The 21,827-nt window shown below is 41.1% G+C and overlaps 1 protein-coding gene across 1 annotated transcript in view; it reads right to left on the bottom strand.

The window, feature by feature from the left end:
• The window catches only part of mtnr1al (melatonin receptor type 1A like), a 56,325-nt gene extending 35,061 nt beyond the window's left edge, over positions 1-21,264 (bottom strand). The window contains exon 1 of the mRNA XM_030739840.1: positions 20,970-21,264. Coding sequence (XP_030595700.1) covers positions 20,970-21,264 — 295 coding nt within the window. The remainder of the gene's footprint in view (positions 1-20,969) is intronic.
• Between the last annotated feature and the right edge of the window lie 563 nt (positions 21,265-21,827).

Below are 21,827 nucleotides of genomic sequence, written 5' to 3'. Positions count from 1 at the left end.
CCCAAAATTACATAAATTTCCTTCTTGATATCCAGCCAGAACTTCTGGAGATACAAACAGTCCCAAAAGATGTGGGTATGGTCCCCAATCTTCCCGCAGCCTCTCCAGCACAGTGGTGAGAATGAGGGGAAAAAGCCAGCCAATTCCATTGGAGTCCTAAAGAATCTAACCTTCACCTTCCAGTCAAATTCCTTATATGTGGGGCTGTTAATAATTTTGTTGCTAGATATGAAACTATCCTCCCATTCCATTTCTCCAATAATGGTATTGGCCTCTAACTCCCATTTTCCTTTAATAAACCAAGTGTTATCAGTTGTTATTTGTAAAGTTTTATATATTTTAGATATGCAATGTTTAGGAGTAGTGTTATTTTCTATCAGGTCAATAAAATATTGTTCTACCTCCGTAGGAGGTCTCCTAACCTTCTCCCACTCTTTATTAGTCGTTATGTAATGTCTTACTTGAAAGTAGCGGAAAAGGTCTTGGGAGGGCAGGCCATAAGTCTGTTGTAATTGTAGAAAAGATTTTAAGTGTTCTTCTATGAATAGCTGATTAATAGTTAACAAACCAATCTCAGCCCACCTTTTAAAGCCCCTGTCCATCAGAGAGGGTCTGAAGTCTGGGTTGTCTGGAATTGGCATGGCTCTTGATAGTGAGATTGGGATTCCACAACTTTTCCTAACTTTATCCCACATATTCAATGTATTTAGTATCCATTTATTTTTAATTTTTAACTTTTTCCAAAATGGTTTACTTAAGAATGCTATTGTACTCAAGGGGCATTCAGGAACTGAGTTTTGCTCAATTTGTACCCATCCGGGCTCTGCATCATTTTTAATCCAATGTACTAAAGTGCGTAACTGAGCAGCCCAATAGTATTTCTTAAAATCTGGTAATGCTTATCCTCCTTTTTGTTTGGATAATAGCAATGTTTTGAGCCTAATTCTGGGTCTTTTATTCTGCCATATATGCTGTCTGATCAGTTTGTCTAGATTTTTAAAAAACTTATTTGGCAGCTGTATGGGTAAGGACTGAAAGAGAAAAAGAAATCTAGGAAGGACATTCATTCGGATTGATTCTATCCGACCTAGCAGACTCAGTGGTAATATCTCCCATCTGGCTATATCTACTTTGAGTAGAGACATGAGTTTACCATAGTTAGCTTTTAATAAGTCATTATTTTTAGGGGTAATAACAACTCCCAGGTACCTAAATCCAGTGGTTGTTTGATGGAATGGAGCAATACTGTTCAATTCAATAGGCCAGCCTCCTACTATCATCATGGACTCTGATTTAGTCTGGTTAATTTTATATCCTGATAGTTCTCCATAGCTCTTCAACTCCTGTAGAAAAATTGGTATTGACTTCAATGGGTCTGAAATGTAAAGCATAATGTCATCCGCAAATAATGCAATCTTATGTACATTTCCTTTTTGATCGGCTATTCCTTTAATTTGGACATTTGTTCTGATCATTTCTGCCAGTGGTTCAATACTGATTGCAAATAATGAAGGAGACATAACATCACCCTGACGTGTTCCCCTACCAATGTCAAAAAAACAAGAACAAAGACCATTTATTCTAACTCTAGATTTTGGATTTTTATATAGTACTCCTATCCATTTTATAAACGTATCATTGAAACCCATGTGTTTTAGTGTCATTTCCAGGTATAGCCAGTCTACCCTATCAAATGCCTTCTCGGCATCAAGGCTGAGAAGCATTGAGGGTTCCTTTCTTGCTGTGGCAACTGATTGTAAATTTAGAGTTCTTCTAATGTTATACGCACCCAGGCGTCCAGGAACAAATCCTGTTTGGTCTGGGTTTATGAGTTTTGTAATGTATTTCTGCATTCTTTTATTCAGTATAGACATTAATATTTTGAAGTCATTACATAGCAGACTGATAGGTTGATATGAGTTACACTGTGTTGGATCCTTTCCTTCTTTATATATAACAGAGACAATAGCTTCTGACCAACTCTCTGGGGGGTCATTTTGTTGTAAGGCATAATTAAAAATTTTACATAAAATCTGAACCAATTGTGTAGAGAATTGTTTATAGAATTCACCTGGGAACCCATCAGTCCCAGGAATTTTGTTATTTTTCAGCCTCTTAATGGACTCAGATATCTCCTTTGGGGTTATCGGGGAAGTCAGTTCGTCTGCCTCGGCAGGTGTCAATTTAGGGAGGTTAAGATTGCCTAGGAATTTATGTATTTTTTCTGCCTTGTTTTCCAGTTGATGTGTCTTAAAGATTACTATAATATGTTGCAAAGGCATTTGCAATTTCTTGTGGTTGCATTATTATAGTGTTTGTATGCGGATGCTTAATTTTTGGAACTACTCTGCTTGACTGCATTTTACGTAGTTGAAATGCCATTAGTTTGCCTGATTTGTTCCCGAATTCGTAATACGTTCGTCCTATAAATCTAAGTGCACCTTCCGCTTTGTATGTTAACAACATATCTAATTCTCGTTTAGACTTTTGTAACGCCTTGTAATCTTCTTTACTCCCAGATTGCTGATATTTACTTTCAAAATTTTTTATGTCTTTCTCTAACTTAACTTGAGCTTGAAGACGCTGTCTCTTTACGGCTGTTGATAGTGAAATAATTTTACCTCTCAACACAGCTTTTGCTCCATCCCATAGTGTTGATAGTGACACACTTCCATTGTCATTCAATTCAAAATAATTCTTCATTTCTCTGCCTATCCTCTCCCGAATGGTAGGATCTGAGAGGAGTGAAACATTAAGCCGCCAATATCTAAAATTTTTTGTATTATCTAGTTTTAACTGAAGGGTTACTGGTCCATGGTCTGAGATTGTAGCAGGTTCAATTTGACAGGATTCAACTTTACTTATATCTTGTTTTGAAACACAAAAGAAATCAATCCTGGAGTAATTACCATGTACTCCAGATCTAAAGGTGAAGTCCCTGTTTTTTGGATGGTAATAACGCCAAGGATCTATTAGTCCCACCTCATTCATCATAGCAATCAGTGCTCGAGACATTTTAGACATCGGACTAAAATCAGGTGGGAGCTTGTCGATTTTGGAATTAAGGACACAATTAAAGTCCCCCGCTATAACTATCATTCCTTTTGCATTTCCTGCCAGTAGTAATGCTATATCTTTGAAAAACTGGGGGTTATCTTCATTTGGTGAATATATATTTAAGAATGTTATCTCTAATCCCAAAAAAGTGCCTGTGACCATAATGTACCTACCTTCACTATCATTTATTTCTTTTTCTTTAGTGAAGTAGACTATTTTGTTAAATAATATTGCCCATCCTCTTTTCCTTCCCAGCTGGATATGAAGCACTACAGACTAAATCAACCCAGTCCCTTTGCAATTTTTTATGTTCAATTAATGATAGATGAGTTTCTTGAATAAATGCTATGGAACATTGCATTTTTTTTAATTGCACAAGAAGTTTCTTCCTCTTGATTGGGTTGTTGAGGCCATTTATATTATAGCTAACACACTTCAAAACAGTCATATCCTACAGGTGTTCTGTAACTCTGAAAACTATGCATTAGAGGTGGTTTTTTCTTACATGAGTTTAAAGCATTTACCAGGAGCTTGAGAACAGTCATCCAAACAAGACTAAACAAAAATGAATATTTTAAATTCCAACTAAGAAATCAAACTTCCAAGTTGCCAACAGACCCCCTCCTTCCACATCTGGTGGTCTGGTCCCGATGATGATTGGGCAGAGAGGTAAGGCTAACCCTCTCCGGGTACGTTGCATTAAATGCCATATGGGCTAGTATTAGTCCCTTGTTTAAGGGATATGCCCTGCCTAATTATTAGGCTATAGGTGATACAGTTATGGGTGACCCCCTACCCGCAGAACCCATTTTATAACATATAACTTATTACTTCTTATCTAACTATGATGTATCAAGAAAGCCAAATAGAACAACAGTTTATCAAGTTTGTACTCCTAATATGAACGTCCATCTTAACGGTATTTTACTCATCTTCCTCCGTCAGGAATGCCTTCAGGTCAGTCTCAGAAAGTGGCGTTGCATTTTTTTTCTTCTTTCCGCTGCGTGCACTTCGCTGAAGTTGCCATTTATCCTTTAGCAGCTCCTGTTTATATAGCTCTCCCTCATCAATCTGGACAATGATTCCCAGATCCTGCAGTGTGAGGCGCGCTTCCACAAGGGTTTCGAATGTTTTCTCTCCCGTGTTTGTAGATATCTTCAGCTGCGCTGGGTACGGGCATCTCGCCCGTATTCCCTTTTCTTTAAGTTGCTTAATGACGCGACGTACTTCACCTCTCCTCCTTTGCAGGTCTGGTGAATAGTCATGATCAAAATAGATGCGCGACCCCTGGAACATGACTTCTTGCCTCCAGGCCTGTTGAAGTACCTGCTCTTTGACTGTGTAGTCCAGAAATCGCACAATGATGGAGCGAGGAGGAGCATTTGGTCTATTTGGTTTAACAGCCAGGGATCGGTGTGCTCTCTCTATATTCAGATCCATGTTCGGTGGAAGTTTCAGAGCCTCTAGAAGGAGGTTTGTTTGTTTCACAAACACTTTGACATCTTTACCCTCAGTGTCTTCTGGCACCTGGTATATCCTTACATTATTCCGTCTGAGCCTGTTTTCCAGATCTTCACATTTGGCTGTCATTACAACATCTCTTTCAATTAGGTGTCATAGTGCCCTCTTGTGGCGTTGTGCTTTAGTGTCAATATGGCTCAATTCGGATTCAATTTCCTTAATTTTTCCTTCCGTCGATTCGATCCATTCTTTCATCTGGGTCATGGATTTCTACAACTTTTCCATCGAGGCCCGCGTGTCATTGTGCTCTTGTTTGTTTTCAGCCCGCAATTCTCTGAGCTCTTTAAGAAGCATGGCGTTGTCTGTAACCTTAGCTTCTTTATCATTAGCTTCCACCGCATCGGCGCTAGCTTGATTGCACGTTGTGTCTTTCTTCTCCTTTGTCGCGTCTTTTTTCATAGTGCCTTTACCTGCTCTCCCCGACGAAGCCATTCAGTGACTTTTGAGGCTGCATAGTTGTCTGGCAACTGTTGTTTAAAGAAGTAAAATGGGTATTTACTATTGGGTTATGCAGAGCAGGAAACTCACACCGCCGCCTCCTGCATCCCCCAGCCGGAAGTTCCTGAGCCTGGTTCTGCTGGAGGTTTCTTCCTGTTAAAGGGAGTTTTTCCTTTCCACTGTCACCAAGTGCTGCTCATAGGGGGTCGTTTTGACTGTTGGGTTTTCTCTGTATTATTGTAGGGTCTTTACCCACAATACAAAGCACCTTGAGGTGACTGTTTGTTGTGATTTGGCGCTATATAAATAAAATTGAATTGAATTGAACTGAATTGAATTACCTCATGGTCATATCCTGCTGTGTTTGGGTGGAATAATTAGTGGCTAACTTGGCTGAGGAGAAGGTCACAAGTTAAAAGTAAAACAGTCTAAACTCAAAGAGAATCAGGGCTACAAGATGATCCTGGAATCAAATGTAGGTAAAAAAAAACCTTTCATGCAATCTCACCTGTTCTGAGCAGACACCTGTCCCACATGCTGATATGACCCTGAAAGTTTACCCAGAATGCACTTTGTGAAGTTTCCTCCAGTGATTGATCAGAAACAGATCAAACATGGAGTCAAGTCAAGTTTATTTCTACAGCACATATAAAAACAGCAGCAGTTGACTAAAGTGCTGTACATTTAAAATAAATAAAATAACTTAAAACACAAGATAAAGGACACAGTTAAAACAGGAAGCATGAAATAATAAAAACAACATCACTAATGTATCCAGGACTCATTCTGATTTAAAAGCCAAAGAATAAAAGTGGGTTTTCAAACGGGTTTTAAAGATGTCAACTGTAGGAGAGGTCCTGATATGAAGGGGCAGCTTGTTCCACAAAGGCCCGATCACCTCTGTGTTTTAGTCTTGACCTCAGTACAGTTAGGAGCATTTGCTCAGCAGACCTCAGTGATCTAGCAGGAGTATGCAGGGTTATAAGATCAGAGAGGTAGGAAGGTGCTATAACCCATGCAATGCCTTAAAAACAAATAGTAAAACCTTAAAATCAATTCTAAAACTGACTGGTAACCAGTGCAGGGATGCTAGTATGGGGGATATATGGTCTCGTTTACGAGTGCTGGTTAGTAACCGTGCTGCTGCGTTTTGGATCAGTTGTAGTCGACGAAGTAGCGTCAGACTGACACCTGAATAGAGACGATTACAGTAGTCAAGTCGGGATGAAATAAAAGCATAGCATGGATAGCTCTCTCAAAGTCCGTGAAACAGAGAAATGTCTTCACCTCTGAGGGTACCAACACGGTTTCTGCTGCTTTCAGACACCAAACTGCTGCAGTTTGCTATTGAAACTGGTCAAAGTTCAGTCTCAAACCTAATCAAAGTTACTTTGTCTGCATCCACAACCAATCTGTTATGTGCAGCTTGCTCCCTTTTGCCTTCAGAACTGATTTTATTCTTTGTGGCAGAATAAATAAGAAGAACATGGTGCTGGAAATGTTGCTTGGATTTTGGTCCATGTTGACATGACAGCATCACACAGCTGCTGCAGGAGCTCCCAAAGCTGCTCTGCTGGACTGAGATCTGCGACTGTGGAGTACAGTGAACTCATTTTCATGTTCAAGAAACCAGTTAGAGATGATTTGTGACATGGTGTGTTATCTTCCTGGAAGCAGCGTCAGAAGATGCTACACTGAGGTCATAAAGGGATGGACATGGGCAGCAACAATACTCAGGAAGCCTGTGGAGGTTAAATGATGCCCCAAGTGTGCCAAGAACCCATGTGACTGGCTGATTACATACCGACATTAATGAGCAGTTGAACAGGTGCACTGTGGCCAGGTTCAGACAGGTGAGATTAGGTCAGAACTTCTGGGCTCTTTGAAATCCCTCAATGTTCTCCAATGAGATATGATGAAAACCAAAGTTAAAGAATGCCGATTTTATTTTATGAGTAAATCCCCTCAGTTGGTGGTTTTTACACACAGACCCACTTCCTCTTGCTTTCCAGCTGTCACTGCAATAACTCCCAGCAAAGAGCCATCTGCTCAGCTTTACTTCTCATGATTCAGAGGAGCCACCCACCATCACGACTCTTAAAACTGACCAAACTCCATCTGTGAGCAGCTGCTGACCATTACTATATGTATAAATATCTGAATACCACAGGCTTCAGGATTAGGTGTTATGCTGTTGTTTCAGACCAGATTATCCTGTAAAAGTTTTATAAAGTCGTCCTGTGTGGATAGTTCCCGAGATGATTTAGATTGTTGCTAAACTAGTCCAAAATGATGCTAAAGAAATCAAAGTAGTGCTCAGGATCCAGAACAGCCACTATGTTCCAGAACAACAATCTACATTTTACACACACACACACACGCACACACGCACACACACGCACACACACACACACACACACACACACACACACACACACACCACACACACACACACACACACACACACACACACACACACACACACACACACACACACACACAGGGTGATTTCATACACATTTTTCCACTTAATGTCAGCCTGCAGAAACCTGCAGCCTTGCAAGCATGCATTTCCTTTTCTTGAAGTTCCTGTGCTGTGTTTTTGGAAAATGGATGCCAAAAACAAAAGATAATATACATAATGCAGAACTGGCAGCATAAAAACTCCAACTAAATTTTAAAAAAAGGATATATAAAAGTCCACAAACTAAACCAGGAACAAAAGCAATAGCATAAAGGAGCACAAGGACAGACAGGTCAACAAGATCTGACACACAGAGCCTTCAGCTCACAGCACTAAGACTGATTTCATCAAGAAGACCAGAATCCATCCATCCATCCATCCATCCATCCATCCATCTTCCTTCCTTCCTTCCTTCCTTCCTTCCTTCCTTCCTTCCACATAGGGTTGTGTCGGGGGGCCTGGAGCCTATCCCAGCTGTCACAGGGCGAGAGGCAGGGCCAACACAGACAACCTTTCACACTCCCACTCACACCTACAACCAGTTTAGAATCACCAGCTAACCTCACATGCATGTCTTTGAACTGTGGGAGGAACTTGGAAAGAACACACACAGCCATCACGAGAACATGCAGACTCTACGCGGAAAGATTTAAACCCCCCAGCTGGTGGTGGAGTGACACCATGCTCCCCCAGTGTTAAGCAGTTTCTGAGTATTTTTATTTTCTTTTTGAATTTCCATCATATTCAACAAAAATCTTCAGAGCTGGTGACCTGACCTCTCCCACTGAGTGCAGCAAGTCAAGTAAACCTCAATGCTGTGTAGCCCTTCATAAAATGTGACCCCTGCTCACCTCACGTGTTGTGGACCGAGAGCATGCTGATCACTGCCGGGGTGCCATAACATCTTAGAACCAACAGGTAGCTGCTGTTGTGCTTTAAAAAGCATCAAGTGTTACTTGGATAGAATGCAAGCAGCATTTAATTGATTACTCGTGCACATGCCAATTAAATACCTCAGTTATGAGGTTTTTACACATCCAGAAGACGACTCTGCTATCAAGGGGCTTAATAAGAGAAAATGAGGATGTTCAACATCATCATGTCTAATGGGCAGCACTAAAGTCACATGACCAGAGAACCATTTATTCCCATTTTCCTAATCTTGCTGAACAAACATGTATCATGAACATTTTTCCCCAGAGAGCATTTTTTTTTTGTTGGATTATCTTGTCAAGTGTTGGAATATTCATAGTATATGCCACCTATATATCTTATGTACGTTTACTTCCCTGAGATATTTGTCTAGAAAATAACTTAACTGATGAAAATACAGAAGCTTATAATGTTCCGTGTCATGATGAACTTTGTGTTCGAACTGTACAATGAGCCACACTGATGGAGACTACACAATGATAGATATGGAGACTTCGAGGTCACCCTGTTGTTGAAATTATCTGTTTTTCACATTCTGTTTTGTAAATGATGTAATCAAGACTGATATGAGCTGACTATATGAGAACTGTAAGTTGAATTAGAAAGGGCCAGTACTTCATGCCATCTCACACGAGTATGGTATGCAGTTCTGACCCGGATTAATCTGTAAACTGTTTGAAAATGGCTTCATTAAATTCAATATTTGGACTCCTTATTCCTGCATGTTTTGTGTCCATTCCTGTTCGAGAAACGAACACGCAGAAACATGAAGGCTTAAACAGCATCAGCACTCACAAACTCTTGGTATTATTTTTTAATTCCTTCAGATGGTGACCCCCAACGTGATCGAACAGGAATGTTTTTGATTTTCAGATGTTTTTATTTGTTTCTTGAGTTTCTTGGGAATAAGGAGTGAATTTGGCCACCGATAATCGCCGCTTCGAGGTTCCTCGTGACAGTACTGACTTCCAGACTCTATCAGTGACCAGGAGATCTCCACCTAAAGGTTGGCAGAGACCTTTTCTAAATATCTGCATATTGAATGGTATCAAATTATAATGGTCACTGGTGGTAAGACAGGAGGAAGGTGTAATTCGAGCCATTTCACACAGGTGTAAGAGTTAAAGAGTTAAAGAAAAGAGTTTAAGAAAAAAGAGTTTAAAAGAGTAAAGAAAAATATAGGCAAAACGAATAGCGATGGTGATGAGTCCAAGGGCCGTCTGATCAGCGGACCGAATTAATACCCTTTTCAGGGGGTTTTTAGGTTTAGAGGGCCTTTGGTTTTTCTGAAGTGAACTAACCATTTGCTTTTAACAATGTCCTCCTGGTAGAAGGGTTAACTGATCGCGCGTCAGATTATCACTCCCGGTAGAGTAGACGAGAGTAACAGCTTATGGTTATATGGTTCTTTCATAAGAATCTTCACTTCAGAAATCCATAAAAGCAACTAAAACCCTTTAAAAGCCTCAAGAGATAAAAGATAAGAGAAAAAGAATAAAGAGAATAAAGAAAAAGTAAAAGAATACAGAGAAATAAAGAGATAAAGAGTTTTGTAATAAAAGTAAAAATCCTAAAAAAGGAAAAAATATAAATGGTACCTTGTTAACATTGTTTTTGTTGTTGCAGTTCTGACTGACTGACTGACTGACAAAATGACTGACGACACTGGGTGTAGAAAAGGGGCTCTGATTAAAAAGAGGGTGAAACTTCAAAATAACTGGTGATGTAAAATAATTTTAGAGTAAACTTCAAACCAAGAATATTAAGCTGAAAGCTAAGTTTAAAGGAGAAATCGCTCCATCTTAATCAGGTAAAACTTGATCTTTGGGTCAGAAACTAACTAAGCAATCCCAAAATTAGGTCACTTGGGAAAGAAAAATCTAACAATAATGAATATTGAAAAAACTGATGGATGCTTGAATGTGTGTCTGTGTGTGTGTAAGGAGGCCTCGACATGTCTGTCTGTGTGACTGAGTACTGCTGTGTATTTGTATTGTCATGTATGTTTCAGAGAGAAAGAGGAAATAAGGACAAAATATTTTGAGGTGAATTTGTATGGTGTTATTTTTTGTTGTTTAAAAGGAACAGGACAATGTTACAGTGGTCAATATTAGTTGTTTTGTAATCCATAGCTGTGTGTGTGTGTGTCACTATGTGTGGGGAAGAAAAAAGGAAAAGAGAATGGTGCCAAGGTTTTAGCATTGCTGTGTGTGTGTGTGTGTGTGTGTGTGTGCATTTTATCTCAAGGATGTGTGTGTGTGTGAATCTAAGTGCGAGCCAGAGAGACAGAAGTCGTGCGTGTGGATGAGAGCTATAGCTCTAAGTTTTTTCTCTTCTTTTCTTTCCTTTAATTTGGGCTGAGATGGTTGTTGAGAAGGTAATGCTGGTCAAAAATTCTCAGAAGGAAGGTTTCGCTTCTGATACATATGAGAGATAAGCCGACCACAGATTTAAATCAAAAAAAAAAAAAAAAAAAGGGAGTCAGGATTTTATTGCTTTAAAAATAAATAATGAAGAAACAAAGTCACTAAAATAGATGCCTTGAAAATTTCAGGTTGAAGTATTTTTTGCAAATTATTAGAGGTCATTTTTCCAGAAGATTGTTGTTAAATTTCAAGAAAAAGTTTTCGTGAGGAACTCAGTTTTAGTAAAACCTCAAAAGAAAGGTTAGAAAAAAAACAAACAAAAAAACAGTGCATGCAAATACTTTGTGAAACAGCTGAATCTGAGACCCAAAACAAAGTGCCAAACTTTGAGCTGCTGCTCTGCTACAGAGCAAAATATAGAGAACTAAAAAACTTATTGGTTGGCCCGTGTAGGATAGAATACAAGTTCCAGATTTATTCTTTTGTGCATTTACATTTATTTATTTGGTAGATTTGTTTAAAGCTAAGATTATAAGAGAAAAGCAGAGAACATTTGAAATTTGAATGTCTGAACAATTTGATATTGAATCCAGCATTAAAGGAAAAAATCCCAGAAGCTAAAAATATAAAAATCAGTTTGCCCTTTTGATAAGTAAGCTAAATTAAGGTAAATTATTGAGACAAACAGAGTTAAGTCTCAAAGGAGGGAGACAGACCAGCAGAAAGTTCAAGATTTAACTGATGAAAATCTCAGTTTTATTCTAACAGGAGCCTGAACAACATCACTGGGGCTGCAGGAGACTGGATCAGCTGCCAATAAAGAAACTCTGGTGCAGATCGAGGGGTTCAAGCTCATCCTAAGATCTCCTGAACAGACTGAGAGCTCCATAAACTCATATAAAAAAGGCTCCTGGTGCTCAAGAAGGAGGAGGAGGCCAACCATCTCATGAACAGGTGACCTGAGAGTTCTTGACCGATGATCTTTGTGCACAAGTCTGAGCCCAGAAAGAGGGTCATCCATAGGAGGCCTTTTTTGACGTGGGGATTGATAACAACAGGTGCAATCAGTCACAGGGTCTCAGTGAAGAAAGAGCACATTAGAGGGTCAAAGGTCAAAGAACTCCCAGGCAGAAAGCAATTGATTTCAAGATTTTAATTACAGTTATGCTATATTCAGTAGTCTGACTCAACTACTATTGTAAGGCCACCTCTACAGGGGCCAGAATTTTGTGGGTCCAAGAGTATAATTTGTTTAATGCTTCCTCCAACACTAACTATTGTTTTCTTATAAATTCCCATGAGGCCTCAGGGGGACACGCCCTGATTTCAGTTTAGACGATCAAAGATGACAAACCTGCAGTGAGCTGCATGTAAGGTCAACAATGGTGTTGTGAGTATGACCTCTGACCCTAAAAGTATCTACATTTTGACTAAAGACTGTCCATAACATTTTTATTTTTATTTTGTTTTGTTTTCTGGTGAAAATCCCACTGCAGGGTTTTAGATTTAAAAGCATAGAATTACACAAAATGAAGAAAAAAATAATAGTTAAAGCCTCTATTTCACTGCTGAACTAGTAACAACTGCTGATGTTGTTTTAGGTCAAGGTTATGTATTTTTCCCCTTCAAAATTTAATAACTTGAGGTTTATGAAGCCATATTTTATTTTACATAATTGTGCTTTTCTTTGGGGTACAGAACCTTACAGAATAAATATAATTTTGAGTCCAGTATAATCCTTTGAAATGATTTTGATCTCTCTAAGATAGTTTATTTCCCCAGATTTTCATGCCAAAGGAGTCAGAATTGAACAGTAATTTTATAGACAGAGTTATCCAAGAGCTGTTTAAGATCAGAGACCTTTAAAATTATTATTTTTAGATATTTTAAGAATCATCCCATGTTTTGTTTTTTTGTTTTCTTGTGTTCTTTTTGTTCCAGCTTACATAGAAGGTGTGTCAGATTTTAATTTAAGGATATTCATTTGCATTTTGAATTTTTGATGAGTTTGAGACCAGAATGCAAAAGTTAACTTTACAATTGGATGAAAAATGAGAAGCTGACACTGAGCTTGTAAAAAAAAAAAACACAAACACAAACACTTGCAATGAAGAAGCAGCTTACACTCACACACACTCTCCCACTCACCCACTCATAGACAGACAGAAGCTCAAATTATATTTTTGCTTAATCTGACATTTAACTCTAGGTGCATTAAATCAGGTTCACTTTTGGTGGATTGAATCCACTTACTTAGTAAATTAGTAAACCACTGGTATATGAAAATTTCTCAGGCTGATTGACAAAATAAAAGATTTATAATAAAAGCCATTGAATAAATACATCCTTAGAATATTTATGGGCATTTTGATGTCCTGTTTTAGTTTGTGCAAATTTAATTATTGACCCACAGACCTGCAGTTCATGGTATTTTGTCTAATTGACAGGGAGAAATCGGAATTTCTTCACTGGACTTTTTCCACAGGTACCTGAGATCATACCTGAGACATTATGAGCCTTTAACAGGAAACTAACCAGGATGACGGCCAGATGTGAACAGCTGATGTCTAAAGAGGTGCAGGAATGCATCTCCCAGTGACAACTGCTGAATACTGTGGTTTGAACATCCATGGCTTTGGTCAATATGAGCACGATGTGCTGAAAGAAGGCTGCATACATATATAACTATTACCTGTGCACTGATCCAGTGATTGTTTTTTTTTTATGTTTGGAGAAAGATTTTCATCGATTAGAACTGGATTTGATCCTGAAGGGATGCAATCCACATTTTTTAATGAATTGAAAGAAAATTATTAGATAGTGACTGTTTCATGTTACTGTTTGTCATGTGGGCCAATTTATATGCAGGATTTACTTTGGACTGATTAAATTTAAATGCTAATCCACTTCACTGAACAAGATTGACATATGAAAGACTAATGCTTGTTTTCTTTTTGTTTTTTCAGGCCATAAGAAAGTATAGAAAGTAGGTACATCCATTATAAGTATGACATCATTAAATCCTGTCTAATTTTTGCTAAATTCACAATCACAATAGTATAAGATTAGTATTCACAGAATCCTCTTCTGGCTTTTAACATCAATACAGTCCTGGCTGACCACCCGAGGTCAGGCTGGTGAAGTTGACCTTAGAAATGTCTAAGGTCAAAAGGGGGATTGTTGGAATATTCATAGTATATGCCACCTATATATCTTATGTACGTTTACTTCCCTGAGATATTTGTCTAGAAAATAACTTAACTGATGAAAATACAGAAGCTTATAATGTTCCGTGTCATGATGAACTTTGTGTTCGAACTGTACAATGAGCCACACTGATGGAGACTACACAATGATAGATATGGAGACTTCGAGGTCACCCTGTTGTTGAAATTATCTGTTTTTCACATTCTGTTTTGTAAATGATGTAATCAAGACTGATATGAGCTGACTATATGAGAACTGTAAGTTGAATTAGAAAGGGCCAGTACTTCATGCCATCTCACACGAGTATGGTATGCAGTTCTGACCCGGATTAATCTGTAAACTGTTTGAAAATGGCTTCATTAAATTTAATATTTGGACTCCTTATTCCTGTATGTTTTGTGTCCATTCCTGTTCGAGAAACGAACACGCAGAAACATGAAGGCTTAAACAGCATCAGCACTCACAAACTCTTGGTATTATTTTTTAATTCCTTCACAAGGAAACCAGGCTGGCCTACAAAAAAAGGTCATTTTCTAACTGTAAACTACAGGATGGACCGACATTTATAAACGACTTTCCTAGCACGAGCTACATTTACCCCTTTCACACATATTCATACTGCACTTTATCCTCTATCTGCCTTACAGCCACAGCTGTGGCCAATTTAGAGTCACCACTTAATCCAGGATAGTTAACCCTAACCCTTACAGATGTTTTTCCTGCAGTATGAGCATTTTGTGTTGCAGCTGTTACTTGTGAATATTTGAGATGAGCATTAGTGTCTGCAGTGCTAATGAAGAACAGATGTTTGAAAAATGCAGGTTCGCGAATGGCTCTCGGCGGCATTTTGAGTTCAGCTTAAACCGCGTCCTGTGATTCTCTCCGTCCTGATGGGACCGCCTTCGGAAAAGTTTGAGCTCTGCTGATCTACTGAAATCGAGATCAGTCAAAAGAGTCTGACTCATTCAAACTGATTTCTGGACACGCTCCATGGTTTCAGAGCCAGAAAATGAGCTGAATAGGTTGATTTTGGGCAGTCGGCCAGTAACCTGCGGAGCTAATACAGTGCACTTCCACCCATGCTTAAACAGTTCCTCTGAGAGGTGAGCAGTCAAACTCTGAAATTACTTTACATATAAAACCTCCACCTCCGAGTATTTAACAGCACGGCAGTATTTGAAGATGTTTTTTTCAGCCTTAGTAACTGAAATGAGAGTTTGCAGCTTAGGAATGAAGGTAATTTGTTAGGTTTGAGAAGATCTGGTGACGCTGACATGATGAACTATAACACTGATGATCAGGTAATGCATCTCTGACAGGGCAGATGGAGGGGGAGGGCAAAAAAATGGAGAAGAGTTGAATCATTCACCCGCAGGACAGAAGACTGGAGTTGAGAGGAGAAAATCTAAGAGATAAGAGGCCTGATGGGACAGGAGAAGGAAAGAGGAGAGTGATGAAGAGGAGAGTCATTGAAAAGGAAAGAAAAAAGGACACTGCAGAGAGTGGAAGAAAGGTAAGTAGAAGAGTCTGAGGGGATGAATCAAATGGAAAGGACGAGAAAGGCAGGAGAGCAAAGGGGAGAAGGATTGGAGAGGCAGGAGATGAACTGAGAAGAGAGTTGCTGAAGATAAGGGAGGAAGAGGAGGGGAGGAGGGATAAGAGAGGACAGGATGAGTGATCAGATATCTGAGGAGGCAGTGAGAAGAATAAATGGGAGAGGCAAATAATTCATCCAGATTTCCAAGATTTATTATTACACTCCTGCTCAAGGATTCCAAGGATCTACCTCTGCTCTGAAGGAAAGGAAGAAAACCAGCTCTGAGCCTCTAATGGCAACAACAGAATATGATGGTTTAATAACTTATCACAGCAGCAAAGTGGAGATCAGGTGTGATATAATGACTGGAAACTGCAGGTGACAGGAAATGATCTTAGATAAAGACAATTAAATCATTTACTGCAAACTGTGAAAATTCTCAACCCATCTCAGTGTTTATTTACTACATAATTCACTCAGGTGTGACAGTTAAACTGGCATCAGCATGATCAAATATTGTATATTTAAAGACCGTTTTTAAGGTTCATGAGGTTAAAAATCTTAGAGGTTCAGTCAGCGGTGGTTATAGACAATAACACACACAAAAATACAAAGAGCAAAATGCAAAAACCATCTGGAAACAAACTTCAGTGCTGAGGGAACCTACAGCCTGAGAACAGATGGTCTTCACAGTCATCTTAGGCTGAACAGGAGCAGGAATGTCCAGGCACAATATTTACAGCCTGCAGGTTGCTTAAAGTGACCATTTAGCATGAGCAGTTGTTCTGTAAACATTATACACACTGTTTCTATAGTATTTAGTCAGAGGTGAAGGATGCTTCCTGTGTGTCTTATGCATTTGTAAATATTACGGCATCATCTGCATACATGTGAATAGGTGGCCCGAGATTGGACCCTGTGGAATCGCTGCAGAGCATGTGGCCAGATTTAATCCTCAGAGCAGCTTGATCAGAAAAGTGTAAATGTGCCTCTTAGACCTCAGTCACACAGGCCTAGCAACCAGCTAGTGACTGCCCGCTGATCTCCATGTGGAGGGAAACTTGAATGCGTGACTTGAACTGGAAACAAAGAATGTTCACCTTCAAAGTAAAAGTTGCGCCTTTTGAAATGTGTTGGTTGCAGCGGTAAGGCTTGCTAGCTAGTTATTGTTCATAAAAGTTAACATCTTTCATAAAAATTATGAGTGACTGCAGCACAAACACAAGGAGGTCTCCATCACTCTCTCTGTGACTGATTTCACTGCTAAACTGCCAAAAACAAACCCCTCCTGTCACCTGGCTGGGGAAGACATATTTCACTAGCAACCACCAGGTGACTAAACACTTGATGGTTGATGTTATTGAATGCTTTCATTCAATCTAAAAAGGCAGCACCAACACAAGAATGCCTTCCAATAAAGATTTGACTTCTACTAGAAAATCAGAGGTTACTGATTCAGTGGAATGGTGGGTACCATATTAAGATGAGAGTGTGAATTTTCAGCTAGTGCTAGCAAGCTTGAATAACAGGCTGCATCCACAGGCTGTATGGGAGCATAACACACAGACACAGATGACTGCTGATCAATAATATCCAAACAAAATCCTCAAATTTCACTCACCCAAACTGGAGCTCCATCTTCGTTAGTCCAATGAAGCCACAGCTCCAACAGCACAAACACGGTCCAGAGGTCCAGTTCAGGGACTCCAGTTAGCTGAGGTGAAGCCTAGCAGACACCTAGTAGCTACAGTCACCTGCGACACCATCCACCTGTCAGTCAGAGAGGCCACGCCCCTAATAATGGAAACTTTAAGCCTTAATACGATTGAAACAGGTGAGTTTCAATCGTATATAAAGCTGTTATAAAGGGGGAAATTATCCACAGAGACCAAAGCAGTTTCTGTATCAGCTGTAAACATGTTTGTTTCTGCTGGAAAGCTTTAACATGGGAGTCTATGGGGACTGACTCATTGTGGCGCCTCTGCTGCATGGCAGAGGAACTGCAGGGTTTAGTGCTTCAGTGTTGGCCTGGTTTCCTTTTTTGCTGTATAATAGAATGCACCTGTTCTGTCTGGACAGTTAATGATGGACCGGTCATTAAGACAGCCACTCACATCCATAGATAACACTCTTGTTTTCTTTCACTCTTCTTTTATTCTGCATTTTGTTATTTGATCCTAACTCTCCAAAATCATAGATCACTGCAGACAACTCATCTGAAGTACAGATAAACAAGGACGACGGTACAGAATGACCTTGTAATCAACCAGCATAACGTGGGTATTATAGATCTACCAGCTTCTGTAAGGTATAATTTCTCAAATGTGTAATTATATCAACCTTAATGTTGAAAAAAAAAAAACTTTTCCTGTTATCTGGAATTTCTCAGCCGGATGTAAACCCACCACAGTGTCACTTCAAGCTCTCTGATCCTTCAACAAAGAGAAAAAACATCACATCCAGCAGGTCACAGCAACTGTTTTTGATCATTTGAAACCCAAACTCATCTGTTCCAGTTTTATTGTCTCACAGTTCAGTGTCTATGAGTGCATTACTGCACTTTTAGCAGTTTTACTCAAGCTGCTGTCTGGGATTAATAAGGCAGTGATGCTCTCCCAGATCAGCTTTGACTTAGTTTTTCTTTGGTGTATTGTGACTATTGTGTAGTGCATTATAGAGAGGATGAAAGTTACAGCCGAGAGTTTGAACAGCTCCACAAAACTGCAGTACAGTTTAATCACAGCCCACCTGAGAGATCGAAGCCAGTTTCACAGAAAGGCTTTGACTGGTTTAACTTACACTTTTAAGAGCGAGTGTGCCCACATGGGGCCTCATCTATAAAATAATGTTTTGATAAATGCCTTTTAATAACAGATGGAAATAAAGATGGAAATGATCACACGAGCCCTTTCATGCCACAGTTGAAAGAAAAATTGTGCAGATTTTTATACTGGAGTAATGCTTACTTCTAGTTTATTGCACAAAGGGAAAAGAATGTGACGGTGAACATCAAACTGAGCTCAGTCCTGAAACAACAAACACCAACATAACATCAAAGCTCTACAAAAGCAGCAGGCTGATGTCTGCGGACCCCGACCGAGCAGCCACAGCTCAGCTTCCTGCAGACAGGAGGAGCAGAGAGGAGCGGAGAGGAGCAGAGAGGAGCAGAGAGGAGAGGAGAGGAGCGGAGAGGAGCGGAGAGGAGCGGAGCGGAGAGGAGAGGAGAGGAGAGGAGAGGAGAGGAGCGGAGAGGAGGGGAGAGGAGAGGAGAGGAGAGGAGCGGAGAGATGAGGAGAGGAGAGGAGCGGAGAGGAGCGGGGAGGAGAGGAGCGGAGAGGAGCGGAGAGGAGAGGAGAGGAGCGGAGAGATGAGGAGAGGAGAGGAGAGGAGAGGAGAGGAGAGGAGAGGAGCGGAGAGGAGGGGAGAGGAGCGGAGCGGAGAGGAGAGGAGAGGAGAGGAGAGGAGCGGAGAGATGAGGAGAGGAGAGGAGCGGAGCGGAGCGGAGAGGAGAGGAGAGGAGAGGAGCGGAGAGGAGAGGAGCGGAGAGGAGAGGAGCGGAGAGAGGAGGAGAGGAGAGGAGCGGAGAGGAGAGGAGCGGAGAGGAGAGGAGCGGAGAGGAGCGGAGCAGAGAGGAGAGGAGAGGAGAGGAGCGGAGAGGAGCAGAGAGGAGTGGAGAGGAGAGGAGAGGAGCGGAGCGGAGAGGAGCGGAGCAGAGAGGAGCGGAGCAGAGAGGAGCAGAGAGGAGTGGAGAGGAGCAGGCTGTAGGACAGTACATTTTCACCCACACAGGAGAGATGAAACATGCTTCTGTGAAGTCTCTGCAGGATGACCACTCGCTGTCAGCTCTGTGCTAAAACTCGAGGCTTCCTGTGGCCACTTGGAAAGTTTAGTGTCACACTGTTACCTGCCGCTTACACTGGAGATGTAATGCAAATGTAATGTAACAGGTGGTGTAACTAATTACTTAAGTGTGCATTACTTGTCTCAATATAAGGAGTGTAATATTGTACTTTCCTAAGCAGCACTGGATATAAACAGTGCTGTAGTGTGAGATGTAAATCAGCCTGAGTTACAGCAGCTGTGTGTTTGGTTTATTAACCCATCAAATGAAAACGTGTTGCTCGGTTTCAGAGCTTCTCTCCCAGCACCTTGAGTCTAACATGCTGCATATTCTGCAGAGCGATGCAGTAAGTCTGAGCTGGTTTCCGAGTTTTTAGAAGTTACTTCAGTAAAGTTCATTAAGCTCAACACCTTCTATAAATCAAGCGTAAGCACGCCGAACAACTAAGTTTAAGTATAAAGCTGCTCTCTACAAGCTTTAAGGAGCAGGTCCATCACATGATCACTCCAGCCCACGTCCTGCTGATCTGACTTTCTCTGATTAACACAAACTGAGTTCAGAGGAGACTTCACCTCCTTCCACATTTCCACTCTGGTTCAACTTGTCATAAACCAGCTGATTAATTGATTTTCCTACCTGGACCAATACTTCTGAAGTCTCAGTGGAGGTTAGGCATCACCAGAATGTGAAAATGGCAACTAACTCACGAAAAAATTTGATTATTTAAAGGTGCAGTGAAGGTGTGAGCGCTTTAAGAGAACCTGTACTGATTTAGCGTTTGATAAATAGGAGGTGCTCAGGTGCGGTTGAAGTGTGTGGTTGCTGTCCGAGTGAGCAGCTCTGATTGAACTGTCTGAACCGTCAAGCTGCCAGCATTTCGTTTTGTCGAGGTTCACACGTGTCGCACAGTCTCGGTGAGGTTGATCCTCTGCAGGAGCCAAACGTCCCGTCAGAGTCTCAGAGTGAAACTTCAAACTCTTCAAGAATTTCAGCATAAAGCAGTCATCAAAACCTGCAGTCTGCAGGCTGATGGCACTCACTCTGATCTTAGACTGACTTCCTGTCAGGACCGCAGAGCATCACATCGTTTCTTTCACATTAATGAGTGTAAATATCATTTCAGTATTTGATATAAATTTAATACTTTTAAATCCGGATTTATTTTAATATTCCTGCAGGAAGTTACATTGTCTAAAAGAAGCGAATACAACTCTGTGACAGTTTTTACCTGTTTGAATATCAAGTAAAGAATATCGAGCTACACATTTACAGTAAGCACATCAGAGGCATCGCCTTCAGGACAGTGGACTAAAGTGTGGCATAATCTCTCTGATCAATCCATCCATTTATCCATGACCACTTATCCAGCCGAGCTCAACTTCCTGATAACCCAGCCATGTCATTACTGCACAAACACAAACACTCTGTTTGGACGGTTCTTTTGGTTTTGACATTCATGCTGAAAGCGACGTTTATTGATTTAACAGGATCTGCATATTGTTCACATCTGTTCCTCTATCTTAAATAATAAAGTAAAAAATGAAACACGAACCCAATCCTGACTGTCAAACATCTGTTTGACCATCTAACGGGGGTCACGTGTACCTGCTTTCCTGAGCTTCCTGTTCCTGAACACGGACACGATGACCAGCAGGTTCCCAATAACATCCACCACGATGGTCGTGATGAGGACGCCGGCCAGCAGGGTCGCCACCCAGGGCACGGAGTGGTGCTGCTGCCCCGGGGCCCCGTATTCCCCGGCGGGCGTGGAGTTACGGGGCCCCAGGGTCCCTTCCACCACGGGGGGCTCATGGTCCTCCAGGGGCATCATTTGCGGAAGGTGCCTCGGATCGACGAGTCGCATCGGGTCGCTGTCTCGGAAGGTCGGTCCATTCAGCATAACGCACGGAGGTCAGACTCAGAGCAGCCCAGAGCTGTGCGTGTGGCTGCGCGCGACGTTACCTTTAGGTGCCTGGGTTTCCAGGTGAACCATTGTAATTAGTCCAGACGTCTGATAGTGCGCGCATTTACTGTGCGGGAATCTTCATCCAGGACAGAAACCTCCGCTCCGACAGCTGGATCCTGGAAAACTGCAGCGCGGAGGCTTCGCGGTGTGAATCGATGTTCGCAGTCGGAGGTTTCATTCACAAATCCGCTGCGTTATTCTGAATTCCGGCTTCATTGAGCTCACTTTGCGCAGTTTCACACTCATTCACAGACTCGCGCGCGGAAAGCAGCCTCTGCGCTGAGCCTGTGAGTCCGCGCGCAGGAGCTTCACGCGCCTTATAGCGTCCAGCTGATGCGCACAGCTCTCCCTCTCTCTCTGCTCCTGTTTCTCTCCCTGTGAGGCATCTCCGGGGGTGCGCTCTCTTTATGCCTCCTTTCCACTTTCTCCACTTTGTCTGCAGCTTCCCCTCTCTCTCCTCTCAGGCTCCTCCAACATGTGCGGAGGAATCCTGCCAT

The sequence above is a fragment of the Archocentrus centrarchus genome, chromosome 10, assembly GCF_007364275.1.
Source record: "Archocentrus centrarchus isolate MPI-CPG fArcCen1 chromosome 10, fArcCen1, whole genome shotgun sequence".
NCBI classification, from domain to species: Eukaryota; Metazoa; Chordata; class Actinopteri; order Cichliformes; family Cichlidae; genus Archocentrus; species Archocentrus centrarchus.
The sequence above is the reverse complement of the archived record's forward strand: the minus strand, read 5'-3'. Positions and strand labels throughout refer to the sequence as shown.